At 43.6% G+C, this 18332-nt stretch overlaps 1 protein-coding gene across 1 annotated transcript in view; it reads right to left on the bottom strand.

Annotated features, from left to right (window-relative positions):
• Positions 1-1020: 1020 nt before the first annotated feature.
• The window catches only part of CHST9 (carbohydrate sulfotransferase 9), a 90672-nt gene continuing 73360 nt past the window's right edge, over positions 1021-18332 (bottom strand). The window contains exon 3 of the mRNA XM_009647655.2: positions 1021-2118. Coding sequence (XP_009645950.1) covers positions 1021-2118 — 1098 coding nt within the window. The remainder of the gene's footprint in view (positions 2119-18332) is intronic.

The following is an 18332-nucleotide window of genomic DNA, read 5'->3' on the forward strand; positions in this document are numbered from 1 at the left end:
CTGGGGTTTGCTGGCTGCTGACTGGGCAGGAAGAACAGCAAACCACAGGTGACTTCAGGACAAAACCGGTCCATGGGTTTGGGCAGCAATGGGCATCCACACCTTCTGTGTAACAAATTGCTGGGAACTGGGCTGATGATCAGACACTGGCAAACCAAAATTGCAGTTGCAATGAAATTGCTTCTCAGCACAGACCTTATAATGTCCCATAGCTACCACCATAAGACTTTGCCCTATCACCAAAGATGAAGACTATCATGAGTATTGGGACCACAGTATGCATCATGTGGTTGACTCCCCTGTAAATTAAAATGTTAAAGTATGTGGCAATTCTCTGAATAGAGGGTCATGTTTGTCAACATTAGTGCACCAATCAAAATGGGGTAGTGGGGCAGGACTTCAGATCACAGGCTTACCCAAATTTACTCTGCTCAGCTGCTGAGCTGCTGTGTTATTTGCAGTTTTATGCATTTGTATTCAACAGCATCCTTCAATAAAAAAATGAATCAGGTCTAAAACAGCTACAGTCTAATGGTAATCAAACAACCAAGCCTTGCAACTGAGAACGCTGCAAACGTTTTAGAAAATTAGCCAATGCTTTATTTGTAAGTGACAGAAAGTATAAAATACATTCAAAAATAGTTTCAAAACCAATTTCTAAAGCAGACACACCAAAAAAGAATCATGCTACTCTGAATGCTTTTTTCTTAAACCATTAAAAGAACATTAGGTAAGCTAATGCAACAGCTGGCTGCACTACCGCTTCCACAGTATAATCCATAATGGTAAAAGCAGCTTTTTCAGGCATTTTAGTGCAATTTATGCTGTTTACAGGTCTTTTTTTGTGCATTCTCCTATAATTTAATGTCAATTGATGTCACTCGAACTTATAAAACCCCCACTAAGTCAAGACCACTCCACTTAACAGTAACTTTCTTTCCTTTCAGGGCTAATATCAAAGTAGTTGTTTTGAATCCCAAAATGATAAATATCTAATGGAAGCCTGAAGCTATTCTGGTGCTATACAATTGGTGATGTATAATTGAACATTAAGTAATCCAAGTAATAGAAGTCGTAGGTCAGCTGTCTCTCCTCCTTAGACAATTCCTTTAAGTATTGCCTCACTACTTCTGTACTCGTTCTCTCATCAGAGGAATGTCTGTCTTTGAATTTAGGAAACTTCAGCTCGGCTGGAGCACCTACCAGCTGCAAAAAGTAATTGGCATCTTCTTCCAGGGTTTCAAACTTTCCTATAAAATCGTAGTTGATGAGGCAGGGATAGCAGAGCTTAGTGACTTGCTCCCAATGAATGTCCATTCCTACTGGGCGATGGGAATCTAATAAATATTGGATAAACTCTTTGAATTTAACTCCCGATCCTGTTTTCAATGCCTCTTCATTTGCGTTATGTCTATACTTCTTAATTATTGCCTTCCCAAATACTGGATGATAATAGCTATTTGGATGTTCAAACTTATCCCTGAAGGCAGACACCAGTCTTTCCATAGGATCACGTACAAATATTGCCTTGGTGTATGTGTTCAAGCGTGCGTATATCCCTTTTAGGTCATAACTGTCCAGTTTCCTTAGATGTTTTCCATAGTGCACATCATCATGTGAAATGTTGTGCGCTGAAGCGGCGAGTCCGTTGAGCACCATGAGAACCCTTTTCCAATTGGAGCAGCCTGCTTTCGGCACTTCACAGTACAGGACCTTGTGCCTGTCCTCCACGTAAATTCTTGACACCAGGTGCACGAGGTGGGTTTGCAGCTTCTTTCTGCTGTTGTATTTCTTACAGAAGTCATGCAGGAAGGACCTGCGCTTTTCCTGGGTGCTATCCACATCCTTCCACTTGCCACCCTTGACTAACGTCTTGTTTAAAGGGTGCAGTTCAGGAGGTAAATACACCCCTCTGAACCGGCTGAGAGGTGACTCGCTCATCTTCTGCTGGTCAGACATTTGGCTCACCAAAGAGGCAGCCACCACACCGAAAGGGTCAGCCTTGCCTCGCCAGTGCCTGCCACCTGAGACGGCCATCTTGTGCTTACTGAGGCCAGGAGGAGTGCTCCTGCTCCATGCTGCTCTCCTCGGCATCCCTGGGGGTGGGAGCGTGAAATCCTGCAAACAAGGAAAGGAGCAGAGCTTACAATGCAGTGACAGCCCAGCCCAGCCCAGCCCATTCACATTGCAACAGCAGCACGGATGGCGGTGCATGCTCGCGACCCAGCCACGTTTAGTACTACAAAGTCTTTTTTGAACCACTTGATCGATAAATCTAATTTAGCCACAAGCTGGGCTAATTACTGAATTACATGCTTCTGAAGCTTACCTGCTAGTGCACAGTAGGTCTTCCTACAAAAATAAATAGCTTAAGCTACACCTTTTAAGAAATCAGAAGAGGTTCACGCAGGGAGGCTGACAGTCCTGGTAGGGGTGGCCAGGTGCTTTTCTCTACCGAACACATTTTCCCCCGCGACAGCACTGGTTGGGTTGCATGGCTGCTAACAGCTCTCTGGAGTGCGCTGGCACAGCCACGCTCACCCCTGCCACATCTGCTTCCACCCCTGTGACCTGGAGCAGGCCTTGTCCCCCAGCAAGGTCAGCGCTGGTGGCAGGGGACCAACATAGGGCTCCTAAACAGCTGACATCGGTAGGTTTGAGCGGGTTGTAGTGACAGATGAAATCCTCCCTCCAAAAAGGTCCTATTTCAGTCCTCCTACAGCTAGACCGTGGAAGTGGGACGCACTGGACTGCATGCACATACAGGTGTCTGCGCCCAAGCTAGCTGCTTTCACAGCTGATAAGGCGAAATAGGTGCCTTTAGAGCCCATTCCATCGGACTTATTTAAACATCAACATTAATGACATCAACTAACTAAACATCAACTAGTGACCCTGCGAAGAATGTGAAAAGATGAGACTTTCCTCCCAAACACCTCTTTTAATGTCCCCAGCCACTGTGCAATCCACAAGCTGCAGAAATGGCAAAGCTTGGATCTGTGTTTTGCCATCAAATTCTTCAGGGTCTTGTACCATGCAAGTTGACCGAAGAGTTTCTTGCAGTTTGGGTACTTCTGCTCTCTCATTCCTGAGTGGATTCTTGTGTGTCTACTAAGGCTCGCAGATTTTTTTCTCCTGTCAGTAGGCAAGCCTGCTGCATTGGGACATCTATACAGCTGCCGATTTTCATTACACTTCTGGAGAGGGGGGATGCTGGTCAACAGGTTTTTAAAAATCCTGTTGCGAATACCAGATAGCCAAATGGTTAGATGGACACCCATGCACAGACTGCCTGACGGCTTTCATAAGCCTAAAGTTTTTGGAAACCTACATAAAAAGATTCTTCTGCTATAAACTCATTAAACATTTACTGGAAAGTTGATTTGTGGACTGCAGACCATAAGTGTGGATTTGGGGGGATGGGAAAGTTCATAGGCCGACTCGAACAAGGCTGTTAAAAATTCAGAGGAGTAATGTAAGAAATGGTCATGCACGGAACCCAATTTGAATTCCAGTTTGAAATAAAGCCTACGGAAAAAGAAGTTGTTCCAAGAAAAGAGCCTATCTTGCAGTGTAATCATTTCCAATGACAGAAACAAAACCGGGGGATCAGGCTGTTCTGTATTGCTGCAAAGCACTGATGATCAGGTCTTTGTTTTCACTGAACTGAGTAAAGTGATTTTTGTATTGGTGAAAGCAAATAAAAGAACAGAGCAGTGCAGGACTTGTACATCTGTGAGAGAGGGCATGTTGGTGTTTGAGAGGCGCGAAAGAATACTCAAATTCTTTCAGTTTGATGTGGTTAGTTTTTCTAATATAATTCTGTTGTCTAATATTTCATTCTTTAAAACAAATGAAACACATTTGCCTAGAGATTTATCCCTTCTGCCCTAGGATGGAAAGAATTCAGGAGCACAGTTAGTGTGGTAGTACTAGTAGTAAAACAGGATGACTATGAGCCTAATGGGAATTTCAGCATCACAGTCAATGGCGACTTACAAGTGCCACTGCAGAACCACAGACTTACAAATAAATTAAATGCTTTGACCTTAAAAGGAAAACCTGGAACTTAAACAGGTGAAAATGAAAAAAGCATGGGATACACAGAAATCAACCACACAATACCAGGTTCAACAGAAGTAGGAATAAAGTTATACAGCAATGCTGAAGTAACCAAAGATTGTAACCTCATTGGTGTGGCTCTGGGGAATTTTATAATTTAGAAGAGAGACTCCATTGTTATGTGACTGTACTGGTTTTCCCTGACGCAGAGAAAATTCAAGGGAGGTCAGCAGTACCTCATGACTTCCTATGGTATGTAATCTGAATTTAGCAGTCTATTTCAGGAGATATTTCAGTGTAAAGACACTTAAACCATCTGAATTTCAAACTAAACCCACTAAAACGATCCCTACACTTCAGAGGGAAGTTCAGCCTTCTGAATTCAGCCTGCCACCCTGAGCTAGTGGAAGATGCCTCGGTTCCACTGGGCCAGGAGGGAAAAGGACAGCTGAAAGGTGTGAGGTCTTGATTTTGTTCCATTTCAAACACTGTGCCTGGGATCCAGGACCAACCTCAGGGGATAACCCCAGAAGAGAATTCCATTTCAGTCTCAGAGACTGTGAATGCAGCTGTAGGAACCACTACTGAGGGATTTTTCATGGGATGAAAGACTTCAGAGAAGGACAGGCAGAACTATTCAGAGAAATCTCAGGTAACACCCTAAAGGAACAACATATGCACAGCGGGAGTCAGTTGAAAGGGGCTCCCTCCAAGCGAGATGAGGCAAAAGAAAGAAGAATCTATCAGGAAAAAAAAAAGCCCCAAACAGAAGGGAAAAAAGAGACCTAGGGGAAAAACAATGACACGGGAAGTTCTGAGGACAAAAAAATTATCTAAATATATAAAATACTATTAGTTGCTTCCCCTCTCCACTTCCCCTTCTCATTGAGACACATATCCCGTAGTGAATACAACAGTATTGGCTAATAAATGTTATTATAAGCTCCATGAGGGATAGTGTGCTTGCAGTAAATGCTGGCTGTGACTTCCTCTCCCTAAGAATGGGAATGGATCATGATCATTTTCAAAGGCATAAATGTCTGTTACATTGCCACAGAAGTTTTCCAACTCAAAAAAGATCAAACCCTCCTATACACTTGCCCGAGTAACCAGGTTAGTAACTAATAAAGGTGAGATGCATGAAGGGATGACTCGAGCTTTACTTTTGATGAGAGATGTTTAACTAGGAAGTTTTCTTGGGAAACTAACAGAAATTGTTGAAAAGAAAGCGCCACATTTCCTAAGCAAAACTATCTGACAGTCTGGCATATTTAGCTGCTACCACTCTTGGGTGCATGAGATTGCTGAAAGCCACACACTCTGAAAGGATTTAATGCTTCACTATACTAGGCTTTTACAAAGTGAGGTGCCTTCTTTGGCTTCCTCTTGGTGCCAGCGACTTTTCAATGACCATTTTATGACACTTTAAAGAACTGAACATCTCCACGTTATGTTGATTTTTTTCACGGTGGGAACAGGAAAAGAAGAAACTTGCAAAAGCAATAAACATTTTTTAAAAAAACTTTCCTAACAGTCCACCCCACAAGCTGTTGAGCACCATTATTTTGGAAAATGCCTGAACATAGACCAACAACAGGCAGCATGCAGGTAATCCCATATCAGTCACTAACTCTGGATTCAGATCTTCCCATGCAAACAGTCCTTACCAAACTCTTTGAGCCAAGTGTCCAAGTGCAGGGATGGCCATTCATGGCCTTCCAAAGAGCTTCTAAGTTTTGGAACCAGCTGCCTGGCATGGGAGATGAATTCCACGGTCGGTCACCTTGGATAGACGCAAGGCTGTCCTTGAGACATGCTGACAACCTATGCAGCAGGTTGTGTACATTTAATCTGAGAATTAAAATCCCGTGAAGTGTTGCACCCTTGCCAGTAATTATGCGGAGTGCCTTGTTCTCCATTTGCATTAACACATTTGAATGGAAGTTAAGAAATGGCCATCAGTCCAATTTAGAATAGCATGCACATCGCCCTGTCTCCCTTTAGCTATGCAGGAACTGAAGACAGATTTAAAAATTAGTTTAAATACAAGGAAAAAAAGAAGAATTTAGCAGGGTGTTAGTGTGGTGTTTGGCTACGGGCAGGCAACTCAGTGAAGCTGCTGAAACAAAAGGCATTAATGGGTTCATGGATTTTTTTTGACATTTTTATTTCTGGAGATTCCCTGCTCCTCCCCCTCCTCAAAAGGATTTCTCCTCGCTGTAAAAATAAGTAGCCAATACCTTCTTTTACACACAGTGAAGCTGTCCTGTCTTTTAATACCTTCACAAGCCACTGGGGTCGAAGAGATTGACTACTGCCAAGAACGGTTAAGACTCATCCAATTACGCTTTGTGGTGGTTTTACAATGCGCGGGTGGGGTCTCATCTAGACAGTTTGCAATTAAGAGCAATCCACCACACAAAAAGATATTGATGTATTGAAAAGGATGATGTTCCAGGGCTGATTTACAAAGATTTAATGGCTTGCAGTGCAGACAGTGCTGTGTTTCCTAAATGCTTTAGTGCTGGATCTTCTTTTTTACTAACCAGAATAATAAAATTAAGTGAGCCCAACCGAAAATGTAGGACAAAGAATAGTGCAGGAAAGAAATACTCTGTTTTATTGTGCTTTTCTGTGCTGCCAAATAACTACATTGCAAGTATTAGTAATGTATGGTTTTGTTCTCAACATCTAGCTAATGTCTTCTGTCCTAAAAAATGCTTCCTAAACCAGTCCTCTAAGATGCTTCTTAGGAGCAACTGCATATATCACCGGGGAGCCTACCTACTGTGCTCTGCTTTTTACTGTGGCTTGCACTTGACTGTTGCAGGTTTGAGTGCCCTGAGGACCCCCTCAACACTATTATACTAAATAGCTAATATGGGTGCTCTGCAAGCACATGGGTATTCAAAGATGATAAAAGCTTCATTCCTTAAGACAAGAACAGGTTGAAGTATTTCTTTGCGGATGAATCTTATGAAAAACAATTATTTAGAAGGACAGAGCATTTGTGTTTTCTGATCAACCCAGACAGGGGTTCTGCAGTACATACTCACAGAAACCCACGAGAAGAAGCAAAGGGCTCCCAGTGATGAAATGACAGGAGTTTGAAATACGTGCTTGGGGTATGTTGTATCTTCGCTTATATCCCAGTCCTTTGGTGCTAGACGTGTTCAGCAGTGCCAAAGTTCAGCATGAACCGAGAGCACTAGATTACTTTATTTCACTCTATAAATGTATTTCTTTACATTGCTTCTTATATGAGGATTGTATTATAATGACCATATAATTTCAAGACCTTACTTGTTTAACTAGGATCTCTCTGTAGAAAACAGACAGAGAAAGGCTCTTCTGAGACAAGGTTCCTTTTCCAATTCACTCTCTGATTCTGTATCAATCAGGGAGCACATGGACATCACTCTCTTAATTTAGGTTTTTAGATGAAGTGAGCTTGAATACTGGAGGGCTATAAAACAAACATCCTCTTGCTTGGATTGTAGGTACGCGTGAGTCTTCGAAAAGGTAATATATAGTTTTGGTCTAACCCTCATTTGCTTAAAATAGCAAGTTTTTCACATAATTGGGCACAGTTAGAAGGATTTCTTCAGCATAGGTCCACGATTGTGGCAGATTGCTCAGAACTGACATGTAGTTGAAAGATGAGGAAAAGTTTGCATGACTCCTATCTTCAGCAAGCCAGTGAAGCCTGAAGCTATTACTACCTCACTTGAGCTGTAAAAAAACATGTAGAATTATACTTACACATATATGTGCAAGTTTTATTAAGCCTGCCTAAAGGAGGGATTACCCTTGACTATTTGCAAAGCATAATTCAGAATGGCCAGACACACTACCATGTGTAACATGTAAATATGCTCCCAACTTTCTCACATCATAGCAGCTGTGTAGTGGGATGTTCGTGAGCTAAACAAATCCCTACAGGAACTCCCAGTGGAGAGACTAACCAGGCTGGCCATGAGTGACAGGAGATATTTGCTGATGAGGTGCTTCACCTTCTGTGCAGTGGAGATAAACCTCTTGATTCATCACTTACGCTTAAAACAGCTACTCCAGAGATAGGCACCGCTAAGCCTGCACTTCCCAGTGGAGTCATGAATTTTTGGCTTATCTAATTTATTCAGGGCAAATCACTGCTGCTAGATTCCTCACAAACCAGAGTTGACATATGTGTTCCTTGTGAACACTGCAAGTTTAGTGGAGGTAATTCTGTCAGAGGCACCCCGTGGCTCATACACATTCCCATTATGGAAGAGGAAGAATGAAACAACCGTGCTTTGAACTTTCATAGTTCTTTCTGTCCCTAAAGATCTCAAAACCCCACAAAATAGCAGCAAGCTTCTCTTTCCTCTGGATTAAGATCTAGGAATATATTTTATGTGAAGCCATCAGTCCTGACAGGCAAAACCTTACTATAACAGACACCACATTTTCCTATGAGATATGTATCCCTAAAACACATGTACTTGCATCTCTATGATTACTAGAGTTGGGGGGACAAAAAAAGAAAAAAAGAAATGAATATATGAGGTGCTCAGAGCTTCCTGCAGAGACTAAAAGACAAACTTTATCTTTTGTAGCTGAAATACAGTTAGGTTCAAGGGAGGCACTTGTGAACACCAAGCCACACACAAATGAGAATAACTGATCGTAGTAAGAAAAAAAAAATACCGCAGGTAAATTTTAATTAACAGATACCAGTCATTTTAAATACTGCTTTTCAAAACACAGCTTTGTGAATCAGTAACTATTGCCTCTTGAATCTGTTAGCAGAAAGTTCAGCATCTCACTGCAGGGTGACTTGGAGTTATGGCAAGAGCACAGACAAAGCGAGTGAAGAAGGAAAGGGCAGAGGGAAAGAGATTTATTTTTTTATGTGGTGTGGCCATGTGTCAGTGAATGAGCTGGTGTGGAAAAATTTGAAAGGAGAGCATCAGTTCAGAGCCGGTTTTGGAGGAGAACAACCCAGGCCTACAGGCAATGGGGAGAGTGGAGAGGCCCAAGGCCGTAAGATAACCACTAGCATTATCAGGATTATAGTAGTAGTCCTGTCCTCATTTAATAAGGGGACAGGAGGAACCCATTTGTCTTTGCCTGAGACCCTCACAGATACATGACTCCTTGCTTTGCACAGGGCTCCCCTCCTCTCCCTGCCCCCTGTCTTCATCTACAGAAAGCACGAAGTCACCTGTGCTAATGAAGCAAGACAGTCTGCATGAGCCACTTCCACAAGCTGACTCATATGGTCAGCAACTTGGATGAAGGAAATTAATCTCTAGTTTTACTTGCCAATTCTTGTTCAAACCTGGAATTAACTCCCTCCTGTTTCCACTCCCACAGTCAAAACATTTGGTTTCTCCAAAACATGCTCAGAATGAGAAGGATAAGAAAGATCAAGGCACAGTTAATAGAAAAAGTATCAATAAAGATGCTATTATTATCAGAAACTAAGTAACATGTAAGTTTGCATGACAGATTAAAGATTCACCAAGACAACTGCAACCAAGTATTGAAAATAAAAACAAGAACCTCACTCCCTTATTACTAATAAAGAAATCACTGTCATGGTCAATCGATGGTAATGATAAATTGGCTCCTGGATAGTGCAATGCTGATGATGCTTCTGACAACAGTTTCAAGGGGCTGGTTCTCTGCAGCATAACTTACAGACTCGTACATAAGCACAGAGCCATTGCAGGCCAGACGGCTTGTGCTTGGACAACTGCATCCAGTTTGCACAGAGTGCTTGTCTCTACATGCACTGTTAAGATGCACTGCTAATAAAAGGCAACTTTCAGATCATGGACCACTTAACACTTGGTGATATTTAGCACAACCTCCTTCCTATGCAGTTGCACTCGTTTTGGGTACAAGTAACTCAGTATGTTCAAACAGCATTTAATTCTGAGCTCAGTCCTCCTCCTCTGTGTATACTCTGTTAATAAAGCCTAAGTCAGCTACTGCAGTCAGTGCCCAGAAATCTTCATCAGTATGCACTCTTACTTCTGTACAGGACAATGTCATAGCAAAGCAGCTTAAACAACCTGAAATTCAAAACGGACTCAACCTAAGCACACAATACTCATTTTATGAAGAATAATATTAGAAAAAGACTCTTGGGTTCCACTGACTGGTAGGTTTATTATATGTATACAGGGAGTCTAAATGCACCTTCAGGTAATCTCTGTATATTACGTATTGGTCTCTTATTTGAGTTCATCAAATAATGTTAACGTGCCTACTTTTTCTTAACTTAAAGCACAGAAGCAAGTCAAATAACCTAAACAGTTCCCTCTGTTGACAAATGCAATTCTCAAAATTGTTACTTCCAAGTACATGGTAATTCATATACGCAGTCATTTTATGAAGAAGAAAATAAATAATGCCTCCTGCATGTTCACAACTCAAGCCAGGCAGGAATTTTTGAGCACATTTCATGTTTTAAACAACATCTATTTTCCTCTCTAAAGTCAAGGGTTGATGCCTGAGGTTAGACGCCAACATCTTTTTATCCAGAGGTATTAGAGATCATGTCTTGGAATGTGGTGATCAACACCCACCCTGCACAGGGGAGACCCGGTCCCCATTGCCCCACCTGAATGAGTAGACGCCTTTCCTGGGAGAGTGATCTAACTGCTGGGCATTAATCCTGGAGGTTAACTAACCCTGCATGCTGGGACTGAACCCCTGGCTCTCCTCTTCCAGGGAGTGCTGTAACCACCAGACACCGGATGAGCCTCTCTCTCTCTCTCTAGTTCACTTTTATATGCAGGAGGGATATAACACAGGTCTTACAGGTAGCAGAAGTTGTAGGCTTGAATTTGGTTGGGCAGAAGGAGAAAATGAACCTGAACTTCTCTATTTCAGGGAATCACCGACTTCATTTTCACAGATACCCCAATACCTTGTTAAGAAGACCACTCATCATACCTGTACTTCAATCTGGCAGATGTGAGCTTTGCTGACGAGATGGCCATTTCTGGGTTTCCAACCCACTGAGATAAGAAGTGCCTGGGTTGGATCAGTCCTGCCAACACCGGGGCACATCTGTACCCACAGAGGAACAAGCCTACGAGGCTCAGCTTCCTCCTCTGGGAGGTGATGAATGAGCAGAGGTTGTCGCAGAGCTGGACTTGAATTGAATTTAAGCACTTTGGTTTTCTTCCAAGTCTGCCCCCCCTGAACTACAGTGAAGATATAGCTACTTAAATAGTTGCTTAGATGTTTGTTCTGAATAGCCAAATGTGGAGCGTGGATGCCCATTAAGATATTTGGAATAAAAATGAGGCAAAGAGCATGCGTTATACAGGGAAACAATGTGATTCTAAGCCCAAAAGGTTTTGAGTTGGGTACCAAATCCTTTCCTCAAATACTTTAAAGGAATTACTTCAGCTGCAAACATCAAGCTGCAAATAAGCTATTTACCAAGATGTTCTTAGAAGTGGCGACCCAAGTGGCAGCCTAGTTTTGGAGGAGTTTCAATCATGTTTCCCCATCCCATCTCTTCCTGGCCAGCACTTCCAGTTCCTGGCCGTACCCATCTGACAGCTGTGGGCAACATGGTGGCTCACCACTTGCACTCGTGCTTGCTGGCCAACCCTCTGCCCTCTCCCAAAATGGATATGGAGCTGGGATACCAAAAACTGCCTTTTCACCAGCAAGGAGAAAATTTCCTCTCTGACCAGCCACTGCCCTTCTCATTGGTGAGCTCTTCTCTTACAACTGTGTCAAAGTTGGCCAAAATTTTCCCCGGCTTCAAACGTTCCTGCAGGAGGACTGAGAGGGAGATGGCCTGGCAGCCTGACTGGACAGGTCTCCCTAGGGCAGCCAGGGCATTTACAACCAGCGGAACGTAAAAATGAAGATGATAAACAACTGTGCTCCTTCCCCACAAAACCCACCATCTCCTTTGAGAAGAGAAGCCTGTAATGTAATGCTGTGCTTCTGCATACATGGCAATATTTCTCACATTAGTGGCTGTGGTAGGATCCACAGGGATTTTTTGCTGGTAAACAGAATCCATTTCTATCTTGTCTGCAGGTAAACACACTTATCTTCCAGCATAAACGAGACATCTTGCTCTTTTAGAAATAGTAAGAAAAGTTTCAAATGGAACTATGTTCAGCTGAAGAATATTAATGTATATTCAGGCATGAAGAATTCAATTTCCCCCAAATTGCTTTGGAAGAGACTGCAAGATCTCTAGAGGTCTCAAAGCATTTTCTCCTCAATCACAATTAGCATTTAATTCAAATTAGATGACTTTATTGGTAAATAAAAAATAAATAGAAATGTATAATGTACTCTATGTTGGCAAATATCTCAAATCTGTGTTTGCCTACATTCACACACTTTTAAACAAATTCATGTGTTCAATTTAACAAAAAAATATTAACACGAAAATTGATCGCATTCATAAATTACTGCGGGACAAAATAGGCTGTGAATTTACAAATGGGATTACCCACTGCACACTCCCTCCTCACACTGACTGAAAGGTAGCTTACCCCATTTTCACTGAAGGGAGCTAACTCATGTTTATCATAGGTGAAATCAAACACCCTAGTTTATTCTGCAGAAGGTTTTTGTACAGCTATCCACTGGGTATGCATTAATCTGCAAGCAGTGCCACAGATGATCAGTGTGCCATCCAAACAGTAGCTAGTTCAAGCACCATCCCTCCTTGAAGCAGAGGAATAATGAGAAAGAAAGGCGCCGTGGTTAAGGGTAGGTGCACCAGCCAGAACCACAGCGTTTGGCTTTGCAACTGTGAGCAAGTCCCTTGACCTTCACACTTCGTTTTTCCACGTCTGCAAAACAAGGAAAGATAATAATTGCCTACCCCATGTGAATATTGTGATTCCTAATTTCTGATTAACACTGGTAGAAAACCCTTGCTGTTTTACAGAGTGAGCAGGGACACTCGGAAATCTAAGGATCAGGATTGCAACCCAGCTTCCCAACCTGTAGTGCCTTTCATTGCTCAAACCTCACCCCATTTCTTTCAATACTTCTGTTGAAGATCCAGTCTTCTTAGTCGGTTGCATGCTCTAATGCTTGGGTTTTTTCACAAGAAAAATCATTCTTCATAAAATTGAAAATATTTTCATCTTCACACACTGCATGTATGTTCCTGTCTATACAGCCTAAGAAATGGTTTCCTCCAAAAGGATACTGAAAAGGTTGTCAAATAAAAGTGCCTGCTGTTCTTATTTGAATAACAATAATCCTGCATTTTTCTGAGATTCACCGTCTTGGTACTATACATTATTTAATCAGTGAAGGACTGCTATGTTATCTGAACCTGACGGGGGCAGAGGATGGTATCAGGAGCAGCCCTGATCAGCCTGGAAGAAAGAAAATGTTATGCGTAGGGCAAACCTGTCCAATTTTTCCTGCCCAATTTTCCTATCTGATCAGGTATCACATAATGAAGGGAAAACTAAATTTAAAAAAATGTGACTTCTGCTTACTGATAAACAAAATGTACAGGGGGAGCAAGAGGGATCTCATCATCAACGAGACAGGGCTCAGAGGTGCCCACCTCAAGCATATGCACGTAAACAAGTGAGCACCTACAGGACACCATGATGGGGGAAGCTCTCATACCTTCTCTGGGAAACCAGCATGGCTGGGTGCCTCTCCACACTATTGCAGGCTGGACAGGGAGCAAGCAGGAGGAATTAGAGGTCTGTGTGCAGTCTCTCTGGGATCAGAGAGATGCAGTGGGCCAGCTCACAGGACTGGAGAGCTGCCATGGATGGATACTGGCTCTTTAGGAAGGGCAGGCTGGGACAGCAAGGCGGAGAGTCACCCTTTCAGTCAGAGAGCAGCGGGGACACAGAGCTCTGCCTTGGGATAGATGAGTCAGTGGGGAGCTTGTGGGTCACGATTAGAGGTCAGACCAACATGACTACACTGTGGTGGGTGTCTGTGACAGAGCCCCTGATCAGGAGGAAGTAGTAGATGAGATCTTCTGCAGACAACTGGAAGAAGACTCACATTTGCAGACTCTGGTCTTCACAGGGGAATTTAACCACCCCAGTATCTGCTGGAGGAGCAGCAGAGCAGGGCACAAGCAATCCAGATTTGGGGAGTGCATGGATGACAAATTCCTAACAAAAGTGATCAAAGAGCCAACAATGAGAGCTTGACTGCTGGACCTCACACTTACAAACATGGAAGAACTGGTCAGAGATGTGAAGGTCAGGGTGACGGCAGTTGCCATGAGAAGGCAGAGTTCAGGATCCTGAAAAGAGGGAACAAGGCAAAAAGCGGGATCACAACCCTAGGCTTCAGGAGACCAGACTTTAGGGTGTTCAGGGACCTGCTTAGGCAAAACTCATGGCATATGGCCCTGGAGAGGAGAAAGGCCCAGGACATCTGCGTGAAGTTCAAGGATCACCTCCTCCAAATTCAGGAATGGTTCATCCCCATGAGGAGGAAATCAAAGCAAAGGTAGTAGGGGGTCTGCCTGTGTGAAAAAGGAACTTCTAAAAAAAATAAACATAAAAAGGAAGCATACCAGAGGTGGAAGCTAGGACAGGTGACTTGGGGGAATACAGAGACCTGATCATGCAGGAATGGGATTAGGAAAGTCAAAACCCACCTGGGAGGGATGTGAAAGGCAACAAAAAAGGCTGCCACAGGTCTACCCACAGCAAAAGGAATACTAGGGAAAATGTGGGCCCACTGCTGAATGGGGGGGGACCTGGTGATAGATGACATGGAAAAGGCTGAGATACCTGATGCCTTCATTGCCTTGGTCTTCACTAGTAAGACTGGCCTTCAGCAATCCCATGCTCCTGAGATCTATGAGAAAGTCTGGAGCAAGGAAGACTTCCTCTGGTGGAGGAGGGTCAGGCTAGGGAATAATGAAACAAACTGTATATAAACAAGCCCATAGGACCTAATGGGAAGCACCCATGAGTGCTGAGGGAGCTGGAGGATGTCACGGTGAGCCTATTCTTATTACCTTTGAAAGGTCGTGGTGATGGGGGAAGGTTCCTGAGGACTGGAAGAAAGCGAATGTCGCTCCTATCTTCAAGGAGGGCTAGTAGGAGCATTGAGGAAATGACAGGCTGGTCAGCTTCACCTCAATTCCTGGGAGCACGACAGAGCAGGGGATTATTCCTCCCCAGGTGCATTTCACTTTGCTAAACATCACAAGGTTCCTGTTTGTCCATTTCTACACCCCTCTGAGGTCCCTCTAAATGGTGTCACGCCCATCTGGTGTCTCTACTACTCAGTTTTGTACCCTTTGACAACTTGCCGAGGGTACACTCTGTCCCATCATCCTGGTATGTGATGAAGAAGTTAAACAGTATTTTATTCAGCTGTGACCCCTGGGGTACTCCACTGGTGACTGGCCTCCAGCTGGACTTCGTGCTGCATAGATTTATGAAGGGGAAATCATGCCTGACCAGTCTGATATCCCTGTACGATGAGATGACTGGCTCAGTGGGTGAGGGGAGAGTACTGGATGTTGTTTATCTCAGATTTAGTAAGGCTTTTGGCACTGTTTCCCATAACATTCTCATGAAGTACAGATACACAGATATACAGATATACAGAAGATAAGTGTTCAGTGAGTTGGACTGAAAACTGGCTGAACTGTTTATGCTCAAACGGTTGTGCACAAAATCCAGCTGCAGGCCAATCACTACTGCCTGTCAGGGTCGATGGCGGGTCCAAAACTGTTTCACATCTTCATTACTGACCTGGATGATGGGACAGAGTGTACCCTCACCAAGTTTGCAGACAATACAAAACTGGGAGGAGTGGCTGGTACACCAGAGGGTTATGCTGCCATTCAGAGGGACCTCAACAGAGTTGAGAAACAGGTAAACTAGAACTTCATGAAATTTAACAAAGGGGACTGCAAAGTCCTGCACGTGGGGAAGAACAGTCCCAAGCAACAGTACAGGCTGGGGGCTGGACAGCTGGAAAGCAGCTTCTTAGGAAAGGACCTACAGGTCCTGGAGAACAAGCTGACTGTGATTCAGCCATGTGCCCTCGTAGCAAAAAAGGCCAACAGCCTCCTGGGCTGTATTAGGCAGAGCACTTCCAGCAGATCAGGACAGGTGATCCTTCACCTTTGCTCAGCCCTGGTGAGAGACACTGGGGAGTGCTGTGTCCAGTTCTGGGCTTCCCAGTACAGAAGACAGGCACATACTGGAATGAGTCCAGTCTATAAATGGGCACAGACATACTGGAGTGAATCCAGTGAAGGGCCACAAAGATGTTTAAGGGACAGGAGCATCTGACACACAAGCAGTGGCTGAGAGAGCTGGTATTGTTCAGCCTGGAGAAGATAAGGCTCAGGGGGATCTTTTCAATGTATATAAATACCTGGTGGGGGAGGTGGGGCAGTAAAGAAGATGGAACCAGACTCCTCTCAGTGGTGTCCAGTGACAGGACAAGAGACAGCAGGCACTAACTGAAACACAAGGAATTCCATCTAAATATAAGAAAATACTTTTCTACTGTGCCAGTATCGAGCACTGGGACAGGTTGCCCAGAGGTCGTGGAGTCTCCATGCTTAGAGGTACTCAAAATCCAGCTGGACGTGATCCTGGGCAACCTGCTCCAGCTGACCCTGCTTTGAGTAAGGGGTTAGACTGGATGATCTCCAGAGGTGCCTTCCAACCTCAACCATTATGTGACTCTATAAAGCACATGAAAGTGAAATAATAGTTCGGTTTGTTAAGTGGGCTAAATGCATTAGCTATCTTGAAGATTTTCAAACTCCTAATTTTGGGGGAACAAAGGAATACCACTAAGGAATTTGACCCCAAACTGGGAAAATAGGAGCAAGGGACATACCTAGTAGATAACCTAAAAGTAGCAGCACTTGGAAGCTGTCATACATGGACACAACTTTTCCCAGCTAGGTCATTTGAGAGGATGAAGGGGACAGAGGAGAGTACTGAAGTAAATTACAGCAGTGCACAAGGAAAACCAAGGAGTTTGGACTGAACTGTGAGTTTTTGCACATATTAATATAGGTTTATTACACCATGTGTGTACCTGAAGCATCCTTCAGGTCATAAGTCATTCTCCAACATGGTCTGTGCAACAAACTTACACTGTCATCTAATAGAGGTTTGAGTTTTCTTTCACCTCTTTACTTTGGCAGAAGGTGTATACATACTGACAGTATCTCAGAGCTGCAGTTATCCCTGGTACAAGCCTAGCTCTAGCAAATACATTGCTTCATCACAGTCCTTTCTGTGTTACTGTTTCCCCAACCCCATCTGCAGAAAGGAAAATGCTCCCTGACAGAGATGTTAAAAGACTGGGAGATGGATATGCCACTGCAAGAGAGTCTGCCTTGAGGTAAGAGCTCCTCAGGGACAGAACAGCGGGACAGACATTGTGGAGCACTCTCACCAGCCTCCTGACCTGCAGCTTCACTGCAGAAGAGGACAGGCTCAAGACTGAGCTCAAACACAGCTGGGATTTTAACCCAAAAGCCCAACTGTGCCAACAACTTCAGCTTCTAAATGCAAGCACGCATATTCTTGTTAGTCCTTCAGAGCTTCTGTGAGGCACTGGGCAAAACCACATGTAGGAGTATACATTAAGACCACAACATAGACGAATCTGAGTGGTGAGGATGAAACATAAAGGATTGCCTCCAGACACATTTTGATTGGCGGTCTGTAATGTGTTTTTTAGCCAAGACTGTTACAGTTAGAAGCACAAGGTTTGTTCTTGTTGCCTTGCATTTCCCTTCGCAGTAGTCAACACACTACACCAAATCAGGCTGTACCTCGGTGCCAGGATTTACCCTGAAAGTTGCAAAGGTAGTTAAAAACAGGTATTGAAAAGCGGAGTGCATACCATTTCTAGATGTCTCTGCTCAGGCAGAGTGGTAGATGACTGCTGCAATGAACATGCATACCTATATATATAAATGACAAAAAAGGTGCTCAAGGAAAACCAGCAAATGTCTTATGATCAAAGGGAACAAGAGCCAGTGAAGATGGTAACTGTAGTCAAAGGTTTTTGGAAGCACCTTGGTGTTTTATCTATGTCATATTTCACCAAACTTTGCTTAGGCTTTAGAAAGAGCTAAGAACCACATAGAAACAACAGTGGTCCTCAAGGTGTGAGAGGTCCCAGATCCCCACAGATAGTGAGGGGTTAACCTAGCAGGAGATCACCAGGACAGCAGACTCATCATTTCCTCATCCCCTCTCTGTTTCAATCACCTCTCAACAAGACATTTCCTGCTCTTTGCCCCTTTG

This window comes from Egretta garzetta, unplaced genomic scaffold, assembly GCF_000687185.1.
Source record: "Egretta garzetta isolate BGI_Z169 unplaced genomic scaffold, ASM68718v1 scaffold229, whole genome shotgun sequence".
NCBI lineage: Eukaryota > Metazoa > Chordata > Aves > Pelecaniformes > Ardeidae > Egretta > Egretta garzetta.